General features: G+C 38.8%; 1 protein-coding gene across 4 annotated transcripts in view; it reads right to left on the bottom strand.

Moving 5' to 3' along the window:
- Positions 1–3,958: 3,958 nt before the first annotated feature.
- ATXN7 (ataxin 7) overlaps positions 3,959–12,561 on the bottom strand; it is an 89,275-nt gene continuing 80,672 nt past the window's right edge. For all 4 annotated transcript variants that reach the window (XM_068960311.1, XM_068960308.1, XM_068960310.1 and 1 more), the window contains 4 exons: positions 12,116–12,314; positions 10,816–10,937; positions 9,576–10,527; positions 3,959–8,188 (listed from right to left, as the gene is read on the bottom strand). In XM_068960311.1, the coding sequence (XP_068816412.1) occupies positions 8,171–8,188; positions 9,576–10,527; positions 10,816–10,937; positions 12,116–12,314 (1,291 nt within the window). In that variant the 3' untranslated portion in view covers positions 3,959–8,170. The remainder of the gene's footprint in view (positions 8,189–9,575; positions 10,528–10,815; positions 10,938–12,115; positions 12,315–12,561) is intronic.

The raw sequence follows: 12,561 nt of genomic DNA, 5'->3' as shown, positions 1-12,561 counted from the left end.
TTTCTAACATATGTGTAATTCAACCAGCCTTAAGTAACAAAATCAAAACTTTATGAAATAAATCCGACCTCCACTCAGCTTGTGTATTGTTCTCTGTATTTTTAACTATAAAACAAAGGGGATAAAAGTTTCCCCTCCTCAAGGGAATTATACAGACTTCCTTCACTCAGGGGAAATCTTTCTGCTGTTTTAGTGTACATAAGTGCAACAGAAGAAGAATGGAAGCGTTGTTGTCTATTTTGTGAGGAATAGAAGAGTATTATTACTAAAGATCCTTTATGTGCTGTAAGATAGATGTTTGCAGAGCTTTCACTTTTTTTTTTTTTTTAAATTGTAATCAACAATAGCATTCTATTGAAGCCAGGCGTTTTAGAATCTTGTGTTACTCTGCTCAGGTACACTAATTGTACAGAAGAATTATTAAAGAACCTCTTTAAGATCCTGATCTGCCTTGCTCATTTTCTGATCCCAGCCTCTTTCTGCAGAGGAGGATTCGGGAGGAACCTGCAAGGCTTCTTGACTAAGCTTGTTGGGCCAAGAGCTGGCAGAAGAGAGTCATAGCAATTTTACCTTAAAAATTTTGGGGCTTCCAGCAACCGCTTAGCCTCTCAGCCATGCCAAATGGTGGTAAGACTAAATCCTGTCCAGTTGTATGGGAAGGCAACACCTCCTCAAGTCCACAGCTGGATGCACAGAAGGTAGCAAGGGTGACGACTTACACTGCTCTCCTGAAAGAGGAAAACAATCCTGTACATAGTCTTTTTTCAGACATTAGGAAGGCCGAGGGGGTTGAGGGCAGTCAGGCCTTTAATGGATCAGATGAGAGCCCTGATCAATGACCTAATGTTCTCTATTTTACCAGTTCTAATTGCCTACTTCAATGTACATTTCAGAAGTGATAAGGTTTGTGCTTCCTTTAAACCTTGAAATAACTTCCAATTAGCTTTTATTGTTCCATTTTACTGGGGTTTTTTTTCCCCCCTTTGGCTTGTTTCTTCTCATGATTTCTGTTTATTATAATTCTGATTGAGTGGCACTCTAGACATATCCTTTCTTGACACCTTTCCATGGATTTAGTCCGCATGCCAAAGTTGTACATTCTCTCTCATAGTTCAAGCCTGATGCCGATCCTTAAGCTAATGCCGTTCTCTGATCCCGCTTTGGAAGGCTGACTTCATACTAGCAGCGAGGTAGCCTGAACCAGAGGCAGATTTCAAGGTGCAGCCTCAGAGAGGCGCTTGCCACCTGATCTGCAATACATTTCACTGTCATTAGCCTGTGGGGACACGGGAAGGAAGGAAAGAAGATACAGGGTGTTGCAGGGTTTGTCTGTAAGGTCCTCAACAAAGTGGTTGCACACAGACTAGATCGCAAACATTCTTTGGCTTATCTGTCTTATCTTTTGCTAAAGATTGGGCTCCAAAGCTTAAGCTCGTCTGTGAATATAACTGACACACATGGCTTACCTGCTTCATGCAGATGACCAAGTAATTCTCTGGATAGTTTTCCATCTTCCCTCTCGCTGGACCCCCTTTTAGTCACTGATGTAGTCTTGCTAACAGCAGCCAAGTCACTCATTTCTGCAAAAATTAACCTACTGTGGACAGGAAAGGATGCAGGTGAACAGTGCTCAGCTGCAACACTGAGGCCAAAGAAAGTTTCCAACACTGAGAAGCTTAACCAAGCAGCAGCTTAAGTTTAAGTAAGCCCTTGCCGATGCTTAACAGAGTTTCTGCATGGATTTAGCTACCAATGGTAACCACAGCCATTTCTTGCAGCCTTGGACAAGCCCTTTTGACCGCATTTCTCAGGCTAGTTTTTAAATCTTCTGCAAAAAGGTTTGAATCCAGGTGAATTTGAACGACTTTTCAGAAAAGTTTTTGAGACTCCCCTGAAGTTTGGTGCGCCGCAAAAACAAAACCAAAACAAGCATATGCTGTTTTTCTGCAACAAAGAGCCCATGCTGCTTATTAGGAACAAATCCAATAGCTAACGTAGAACTGAGCCAAAGCACTGAGAAAAGTGTTCAGTCAAATTAAGAGTCCCATGGTGGATCATACAAGCCACGTGTGTTTGATTATTTGTTGCAGCAGAACATGATAATAAAGAATGCACCAATGGAAATTTGCATTCAAATAAAGCCAATTGCAAGCTCTGGTATTGGTTGCTTCAGCAGTTGGCATACATAGTGGCAGGCCACAGAACGGCTCAGCTCACAAAGGCAATGGCTGGCAGGGCAGGCCAGGCCACTGCCGGCCTCACTGGAGGCCAGTGCGTGTGCAGCAAAGGCACAGAGCCATTTTTGCACTCTACCTCCAGAGCTGCACATGCAGCAGGTGCAGGCCCAGGATCCTGGTCTGATTTTTTTTCTTGAAGGCAGCCTTTGAGCCCCAAAACGTCTCCACCACAGTAAAGGTTGACATCTTCAGGCTGGAAGGACACATCACCGTCTTCCATTCTAAATGCAAAGGGCAACTACATAAAAAGCTGCCTAAAAGATGCACGCAAAAACACAGAGAACCTTTGACATTTGGATTTGCGTTTTGCCTTGCTTTACCTGTGGGGCGCTAACGTCTACATCACTGAATAACTATTCCTGAATATAAACTGGCATTTTCCTATGAGACAACCAGTGGCAGGAGAGAAGATACTTTTTACCGGAGGGAAGTCAGTGCTCGCTGGGTTCTACGCCAACATCTACTTAGGAAGCGTTTGTCAGGACAAGCCTACCAAACCTATTGAGTCCTTGGGAGAAACAACACTCCACAAAGGATGGATGCTCTGCTCTCTCCCTCAGGGCAGTGCACCCTGCGAGGGGGCAATGCTCAGGGAGTGCCAGTTACCAGTGCCTAACACAATGAGGGAAAGCAAGGGAAGAGCAAAGATGCTCTGAACATGCAGAGCTGTGAGGTACCTCAAAGAGCTCGGAGCTGTACAGAATAGAAACAGCCTTTTTCTCTTTCTTCACGTGCTAGTTTTAGGGGGATACATTATCCACGTTTAGAAGCAGCTAAACATAGAGCTGATTCTTCAGTTTTGAATGGGAGGCAGGTAGCACAGTTACAAACTCGCCTGAATTGGCTGACGACCAAAGAGCACTAGCTCAGCGGTGTGAACTCACGTCTCCCACGCACCTCGTGGTGCCGTCACCTGTAGAGCCCAACAACACAACTTCAGTGCCAATGGCTCATAGGACAGAGCAGAAATTAGTTTGCTACTAGAAAAGAAAAACGTTTGCAGCAAGGTGAGAACACCTCTAGCCAACACAAAAGTTAACATCGATATAGAAACATTACAAGTACACATATAAAAAGACAAAACAGGACCTGCTTGCTGCCTGCCACCATTTCTCTCTTGTAGCACTTATTCCAAATGCTACCTTCTAAGGAAAAGCTGGTTCCCTTTGTGTTACAAGAGTGAAACACCGGAAGCATTGCCCTTGGATATAACTACAAAGTCTTATTCCACTAACAGGAGGGGCTTTACCAGTTTTAAAAACTGTTCTCAGAAGTCATGCACCACGTGTGATTGTCCTGAATCAGCCAAAGAGAAAAGCCTGCAAGACTGCTGAGCCCGTTAAATTCACACACTGGATTTTTATGCAGGGAAAACACAGAAGATATTTGGGGGGGCCGGGGAGTGGGAAGGAAACAAGATCATCCAACACACTGCGTTTGGTGTTGCAAAAGTTGCTTCTCATCATTCTATTCAAAACACAATAAAGCATAAACCTTAAGTAACAAATCTTAACAAATCTTTGCACGAGAAAAGTACTGCAGGGTTGTTACAGGCACCTCTCAAAAGCAGCTATCAAAAAAAAAAAAAAACCCAAAAACTTGTAATATATGAAGATCAGATTCTGCCAGACTTAATCCTGTAGTATTTATCTTATGCAATGCTGAGGTAAAACGAATCTAACCACATCCAATCCTCTGAAATTAGTTCACATAGGCACCAATACAGATAACGTTTTCCTTTAATGGTGAATGATTTTATAATGAAGCAGAAACATATAATGTATTCCATGCAACCAACCTCATTTATTGAAAAGTCCTAATTTTATTGCCTTGTTTAGTAACATGTTTGTTCAACAAACTAATCTTTCTCATGAAGCAAAGCACAACTTTTTCTTATAAATAGTATAAATTATTTTATTTACAGAAACTTGTTACAAAACAAATAGACTATATATTTATTTTTCTTTTAAATATCCAAAGTAATTTTTCTATCCCATGACATTTGTTCATGTACTATACAGCAGCCAACACAGAGTTCAGCTGATCAGATGCTCTTGATTATGTATACAAATTATCAAACTATTCACACATTTTACACAGGAGATTGCTTTTAGAACCAGGCTCAACACCGAGCAAGATGCTTTCAAGGCCTACATTCACATTGACATTATGTAGTGCTCACTTTAAAATTACCTTTAAAACGTAAAATATCTTGCACAAAATGTAAAAATGATTATTTTCTGCTGAACAGTGAAACATTAAGAATCTTTTCAAGCCCAATTCCCTCCTCCAGGACAGACTGAGAGAAAGATGAGAGAGATTCCTTGGCAAGAGAACTCTTACAGGAAGACAACTGCCTTAGAAATGTCATTTGGAAATCACATCTTCATTTTTTAATGGTTTTAAGAGGTACTTACTTGTTTTTGTTTTGCTTTTTTCCTGGAATACAAGATATTTTGAACATTTTCTAAATTATTTCATCTATGAAGGAATACCTCCCTCCCCCCCTTCAAAATGAGGCAGTTAAATAAACTGCTGGTTGAAACCATATTTTAAACCCTTGGCATTATTTTAAGATGCATTATTAACGGGATTGTTCCAACACAAGGTATTCTAATTAAAACATTTTACAAAAATTACCAGCATCGTTCATTTTCTTTTGTCAACCCATCTCATTAAAATTTCAGCATATACATATCTATACGTAGATATAGATACATATATAGGTGGAAAAAGCAAGCTCCAAAATTTCAACTGAACATTCAAGTCTTTTAAGGAGAAGCTGTCTAAACAGTCCAAGCTTAAAACTAGTTATATCAGGCACTTTCAGTTTTTCCGTTAGTTTTAAACCACATGAGACCCACACAAATGCGCACGCACACACACGCACACAAACACTAAAAAAAGAGAAGCAGTGTGTCACTTAACTAAATGTAGTCTTCTGGGAACCAGGCAACTGATAAGCAATGCCATTTAGACCATTTAGCCTCAAATCCTGCGGTCGGATTCCCATGCAGAGTGCTGCGCAAATCGGACTGCAGGAGCCGGGCAATAGTTTGTACGTATCCACTCCCAAGACGTTAAAAGGGACACAACTTTCACAAAACAGAGGCATCCCTTAAGTTGCAAAGTAGGCATGTTACTATTGGCTTGGCAGTGAACCACTTCAAATTATAAAAAGGTATTTGCTTTTTTAATTAATTAATAAATAAATACTAGATGATCTCAATTGTACCAAAACTGGATATAAGAAAAAAAGACCTGTGCAAAAATACATATTTAAATATGTACAATCAATTAACAAAATATGTCTTCTGAAATAGGGATACTTCAATATTTATAATAGAACAAGAAATTCCAAAATAAAGATACAAAAGTATGTTTTTTTCTTGTATAATTCTTTGTTCATCATTGCAGCAATTTTTTAGGTTAAGAAAACTGCAGGAGTCATAACGAGAAGTTGGAAAGACTATAAAAACTGTATCTCTTAAATTAATACCAAAATCTGTCTAGAAACAACCCAGCCACTGCAAATTCAATTTTGCAAGGAAAATTAATTTTAAGCTTCCTTAATTATTTACAGTAAGAACTATGTGACAATAAAAGCTTCAGGAACAACGTTCTGCTTATAACCAAGATCTAAAACATAATATTTAAGCAGGTCTATGCTCAAGGGCAGACAGAATTTACGACGTTCTAATTTTTTACTCCCAATGGCTCACAACTACACAACGCAGGTATCGCTAGAAACTGGCTCTACACGAGCACAGTGATCAAGGATTAACTTTTTTCAAACGTCTGCATGCTCTTGAATGAGCATGAATTTGCCATTATGCTTTCAGATCAACAGAACCTTAAAAAATAAAAACAGAGTTTGATCACAAACTCGCTAGCGTTCATTCTCATCATTTTTTGTTGCCTTTACATTTATATCTATCAAGAGTCAAATTGCACTTGTGACCGAAGCTATCTGGAAGTGAAATTTTTGCCCCAGTGACTTCATCAGAACATGGGTTTCACTCCAAGCGTGCAGGATTTCACACATTTTGATTTCTCTTTGTGGAATGAGCATGTCACTTTGGTTCCTTTTAAGTTAAACCAATCATAGTTTTAACAACACTTTCAATAGGGCATCTTATTAAATATGAACTTTTTTGTTCCTGAAAATTTTTTTTTTTAAGCACTTGCATAATAAATGTCTAAAGTACGTTGCTTTCTAAATATGTGATCTTTTGTATCAATTCAAAGCTAAAGTGTCTGCATAGAGGCTTGTCGTTGTTTTGCTGTATAACAATGATTTTGTAGCAAGTTCAGGTTAAACTGAAAGCATTATTAGGTAAACAACTAAGCAACTGCTACTCTTAGTGGCTTTGGATTCCCTGATGTACTATTTGCCACCAGAAACGGGGAGAAGGCTGGGCTACGTGAGCAATTTGACAGGCTCAGATTGTCTGTTCTCAGCAATAGCTGGTGCCCCTTTAAGGCAGAGAAGTATACTCTTGGTTAGTAATTTGTTTTCCTTTGCTTTGCCCCTTAATAAAAGTCTAGTCAGTTCTGAGACTTTACCTGATGTTTAAAAACAAAAACATCCAGACGAATTAAATTAGAGTAACAATAAGCCCTTTAGTGGAATTCATCTTCGAGGTGTTTTGAAGTGAGACAAAATATTTCATAAAAATTGACTGGACTATATAAAACTGTGTAAAGCCCCCTTTATTCATAAAACCTCGGCAGGTGAGAGAAGTTGACCGTAATGCATACATCTGCACTTTACGTTGAACTCAGCTGCTAACTGGCATCTCTTCCAGAATTTTGGAAAATCTCACTGAGAGTGGTTGAAAGCGTATAACTAAATCATTAAGGTGTTACAAACAAGGCATAAAATAATTCATTTTTATTTATTTCTTTTTTTTAGAAAATATTTAAATACTTTAAATACTCAGTTTTAAAAGGGCTATTTTTACAGGCTGGAAGGCAAATCCAGCCTAATTTAACCAATACAGTTATAATTCTTTTTAAATAACAAAGGCTTGTGGTATACAGTATAGGTCAAGAAATATGTTCTTTGGGCATATAGTTTTAGAGGTTACTTGCCTTTGTCTGTTTAATATTTTTGGATTTTTTAAACAAAATTAATTAACTTTTGTTTTCTTCTGCAATCAAATCTTATCCAAAATAATAGAAAATAATTTCTGTATCATGCAAGTACAACATTATTTTTATACTTGTTTTCTGAGCAATGGCCTCAAACAAGTCTTTTTATTTTTTGTGTATTTTTTTTTAAAGTTTTTTGAAACTCCTGATAGCTTCTTATCCCAAATTACTTGCAAAAGGCTGGGCAAAACACAGACTATTTTTTAATTGTGCTATTTTTATATTCCGTTAAAGGAACATTGCTATAAAAACACTAAAGCCATATTCCCTTCTTGAGGGCTTCTTTCCATTGTGCCTCACACATCTCCGCCCCCGCGATGAGGGGTCCTCTCTAGTGACAGTGTCTGTCTGGTAGCTATCACCTACAAAAGACACCATCAATATAAAAATAAGTCCACAGTAATGTTCCCCCCCCCCCCCCCCCCAAAAAAAAAAAAAACATTCTTTTGCCCAGCCAATCTATGTCAAATAGTGGCAAGATGATGTACTCCTGTAAGTAAAATCTCACAGATTTGTAGCAAACAGTCCAGACCACCGTTAACACTGATAAGAGCAATTATGTGGCTGAACTTCATCCAGTGTCCATTTCTAGTATATTCACTGCTACAGACATGGCTTCAGGGAAATTCCTTGTTTGAGTGACAGTCCAGTAGATTTCCACACCTGAGGACCATGGGAAGCTGGGATAACTCAAGGCATCTTGGAGTCCAGAATTCCAGATGGAGGTTTTGCTTGTAGTGGAAACTGTCCAGTTCTTCTCACCATGGTATATTCAGCTATCAGGGACGCGCCTTTGGCTTTTGAGCAAATAAACAAAACAGAAAGATGAGTAAACAAGGCTATTAGCACGGACGCCCTTAGAAGACATTTTTGGAATAAAGAGAGCTTTCTTGGTGGGTATCAGAAGGCACGATGTGTCACCATTAATAAGCAGTTGGCTTGTTTGTACTCCCATTTCTCAATCTAGTTGCTCTTTAAAGTTACAATGGCTTTAGATATGATTTCCTTCCTAAATTCACTCAAATTATTTTTTCCTTTATTTATACTGCGCAGTTGAAATAAAAACTATCAAATGCCAAATCATACAAATGCTTTTTTTTTTTTTCCTCTCTCTCTCTCTCTCTCATTACAGTAAGTATATTCATCACACAAAAGCAGTGAGAGTCTTGCTCGATGGCTGAAACTGAAAACTCAGAAACCATTCTGAAAAAGATCTTTCTGACCTCCCACCTCTCCAGTTACCATGATTTCAGGGCTTTAGTACCAGAGGAAACAAAAAATATTTCTCAGCTTTTCAGTGTGGAAAACACGCATAGAAAACAAATCCCAAAATACTCATGGAGTTGGGGCTGGATAACCCGGGAATCTGCTCCCTCTTCTGTGCTCTCCTCAAACTATATCAAATAATATTTACCCCTCCAAGTGATCTTCCAAGTCAATTTGAATAATTTTGTTAAGAATTCTAAGTTACAGGTTTCTTAATTATTTCTCATTCTAATTTCTCCAGAGGTTTCTAGCAATACACTAGTTTCCCAAGGCAATTTTTTTTTTTTGGACCCCTCACCAAAACTAAAAACAGTATCTGACAATTTCTTGAGATCTGCTTTCTTTATAGTAAATGTTTGTTTTACAGACTGCAAAGATTTCTACCTTATTTATAACATCTAATCTTGTTATTACTAAGAAGTTAGTCAGTGACACCTTGGGATAATAGGCTTAATTACTTCATCACAGTTCTTCTATAATCAGTATCCTTATATTCCACTCTCTAAAACGTTTACTACTGACACAAAAAGAAGAACTCAGGCTCAGACATTAGGCTCAGCTCCATAGCTGGCAGCAAGATTTTTTCTTTTTTTAAACATGAGAACCGGATTTCATCTGATAGTGATTCCCAGGGAACAAATGCAGAACCTGGGATGCCATATTTAAGGTTATTTTTCTTTTTTTTTTTTTCCTGAATAAAAACCACACTTTGCAGGAGAAAGGTGCTCATAAAATTCTTCTGAAAGTACATTCAGTATAAAAACACTCAAATGAGTAATGGGCAAACAGAAGAAGAGACAACTCTCTTTTACTAGAACTGCACGTGGAATCGGCTAGCTAACAGTTCTGGCAACACCATCAATATAAGCACGTGAGGAGACATTCTCACCGGCTAACGCCAAGATAAAAATTTCATACCTGATGAAGAAGAGAATTGTTCATCAGTCCTTGTGCCCCTGGGATTGCACCAGTGTGTTTTGCATGAACGTTATTCATGGATGGCAATTTGGCAACTTTGTTTGATTTGCTGCTGCTGCTATTTATGCCACTCGAACCAGGTGAGCACTTTCTTTTCTTTCCTATTAATTTATCTAGGGAAGTATGTGAATGTGAAAAACTGCTGTGTGAATTGACAGTCAGCTCACTGGACTGATGAACAAATGGCCCTAAGGAGAGAGTGGAATCACTACTGTTCATCATCACACTCATTCTTTTTATCGATTCTGCAGGGCTTCCAGTCGGAGGACCCCTCCCTGATTGGTCATGCTTGAGGCTAACCGAGTTAGCTTTACTAGTCATACAATTGAGGCCAACGCTGTGGGACGAAGACGTCACCGACGGATGATAGGAGGTCCCAGAGTTTCCAGAGTTAACCACACAGTTTTTTCTAAAGGACTCTGTGGAATGAGAAGGTGCTAGCAGTGCGGAACTGTTTTTACGCTTCTTTCCTGAGCCGCCGCTGCTACTGACGCTGCCGGTGCTGTTACAGGTGCCACTGCCAGCAGAAGATTCCTTAGGTTTAAAAGATTTGCTGGATTTCAATTTCTGAGGTTTGCTGGGCATAGGTGAAGGTACTGAGGAAAGCACTGTAGGTGTTGAAGGGGATGAAGACACTTGTCTTGATTGCATACTGCAAACAGGATCCACCGCACCCAAAGCTGCAGGATTGGCATTTAGTGTAGTTCCATGTGATGGTACCGATTTATTATTCAGAGACATACAGGAAGGAGATACCAATGCTGGCGATGACATAACCGTGGTGGGTAAAAGGAAACCTGTTGCACTGACACCATACTGTGAAGTAGGCATTGAGTTTGTCCGATGTGGTGCACGAACAGATGTCGTGTTACTAGATGCTGGAGGAATTTTCCTGCAGGTAAACAGAAGAAAAACAAAAAACTAGGTAGCTACCATTCTTTGGAATAATACTCAGTTTAATAGTACTACATTACGGTAACTGCATTTTGAGTTTGCTTAATGCCACTAAAATATTCTGCTGAATTAACTGTTAATTGTTGCATAAAAATGTAAAGCATAGACTACCAACCTTTGATTTGGTTAACATGAACACAAGATGACTTTTCTGTAGCTAAAACTATAGGCTTTATGTATTCCTACAAATATCAACAAGAGTAAGAACTCTTCCATTTCTACTCACTTCCACATCTGTGAATTCAGATGCTTCTCCACCATGAAGTTAAGTGCACATCGAATATGGTTCCACCGCTTATCAAACACGTAATAACCTCTTCCAATTTGCCGACTACCAAATGTGCAAAACTGAAAAGATAGATTTTTATTGGTGCTTTCTACTTGCAGTAACAACTCCCTGAAATAATAACACACTTGCTTTTAAACAAATATTGCTAAATGGATTTGCTTTTAGATGTTTAAAACAAAGGTTAAAAAAAACCCATACATTAGAACTTTTATTTCCACGCTATAACAACCATTTAAAATTTTTGGCCCTATTGTATTGGGATAATTTTCTACCCACTTGATACACCCATATTTACAAACAGCAGCAGCAGTCAGATTTGAATCGCTCTGGATTCAAACAAGGACGGACAGCAGTATAACATTTACTTCTGAGGAGGTGTCAGCTTATCTGCTCACAGCCAGTTTAAAAAAAAAAAAGATAATTTGATATACAGGCTAGGTAATAAAGCTTGTGCATTTAGTAAGACTAACAGTGGTTTGAAAAGACAGAAATTAAAGGGGAAGGCTCATCTATTGCACCTTATGGTTCATCTCCTTTTTTCCATTAAACAGCCTTTTAATACTTTGTTGAAAGCAACAGTAATAACTAATCTCACATGAAAGACTTCTCATGTTAACACACTAAGGAACAACTTGCAATCATTTAGAGTCTGCTATCTAATGGTACAAACTAGAGAAATCCAAGAGCTGTATCAAATGCAGAAAAATTTCAATATTTTGCATTTGGAAAAAAAAAAAGCATACCATACATGCTAACTTTCATCAAGATTCAAATATTAAAAAACACGCTACTGTTACCTTTGCTTGGATGGCTGGCACTTTGTAGTAACAATGTCAAAAAAAAAAAGCTAATAATGAAATCTCACTTAAAAAAAAAAAAAAAGCATTATTTGCATGTCCTTTTTCCACACTGATCACTTCCTGGAAATCCTACCTGCCCTCCTACCCCAAACCCACAGCTCTTAATAGCAATTACCAATTCCATCTTCAGTATTTTGGCATTTTGACTTCTTTCGTATTGCAAAAGTGAGGTCCAAAAGATATTTTCATGGTACCTCTACTTTGCAAGTAGAACTAAACCTTCACCGCTTATTTGGCAGCAAAATTGTTTTCTTAAAATAAAGTATGAATAGAAAATTCCACACACACCACAGAAAACGCTCTTAAAACCCCCAAATCACTTGTTCACAAATTTGGAACCGGTGAGAGAGCAAGCTTAACTTTAACTTGAAACATACAGCGGCTGGTTGAGGATGATGACCTGAATAATGACAATCCAGTTTTTCAACAGGCTCTTCTTTTTCATCACATTCTCCCTCATCACTGGATAACCGAGAGGCTGGCTCAGCTGCAGGCAAGGGAGGGTGAGGGGATTCGTGGACAGAAGGAGAATCGCTAGGGGCATTTCCACTGTGCTGGGCTGGGCAGCCTGGAGGCCTGAGCAAGGCAAGCAGTGAAGGCGTTAGTGAACAAAGGCTAGTTTAGCAAGCGTTTAAGCTCAGAATTTTTAATTACCTACAAAAGGGACTTTACATTAACAAATTTCCAATGTTTTCTCTATCTCAACGCATCTCCTGAGAGGAAGGTGAGGTGGTGGTGTACCCCTTGGAAAGCCTAGCATTACCTAATTGTAGCAGAACTGCTTTCATTGATGCAAGTCATCTTTTACTGATTCAAACATCAG

The sequence above is a fragment of the Struthio camelus genome, chromosome 14, assembly GCF_040807025.1.
Source record: "Struthio camelus isolate bStrCam1 chromosome 14, bStrCam1.hap1, whole genome shotgun sequence".
Lineage (NCBI taxonomy): Eukaryota > Metazoa > Chordata > Aves > Struthioniformes > Struthionidae > Struthio > Struthio camelus.
Note: the sequence above shows the minus strand (reverse complement) of the source record. Positions and strands in the feature narration are given on the sequence as shown.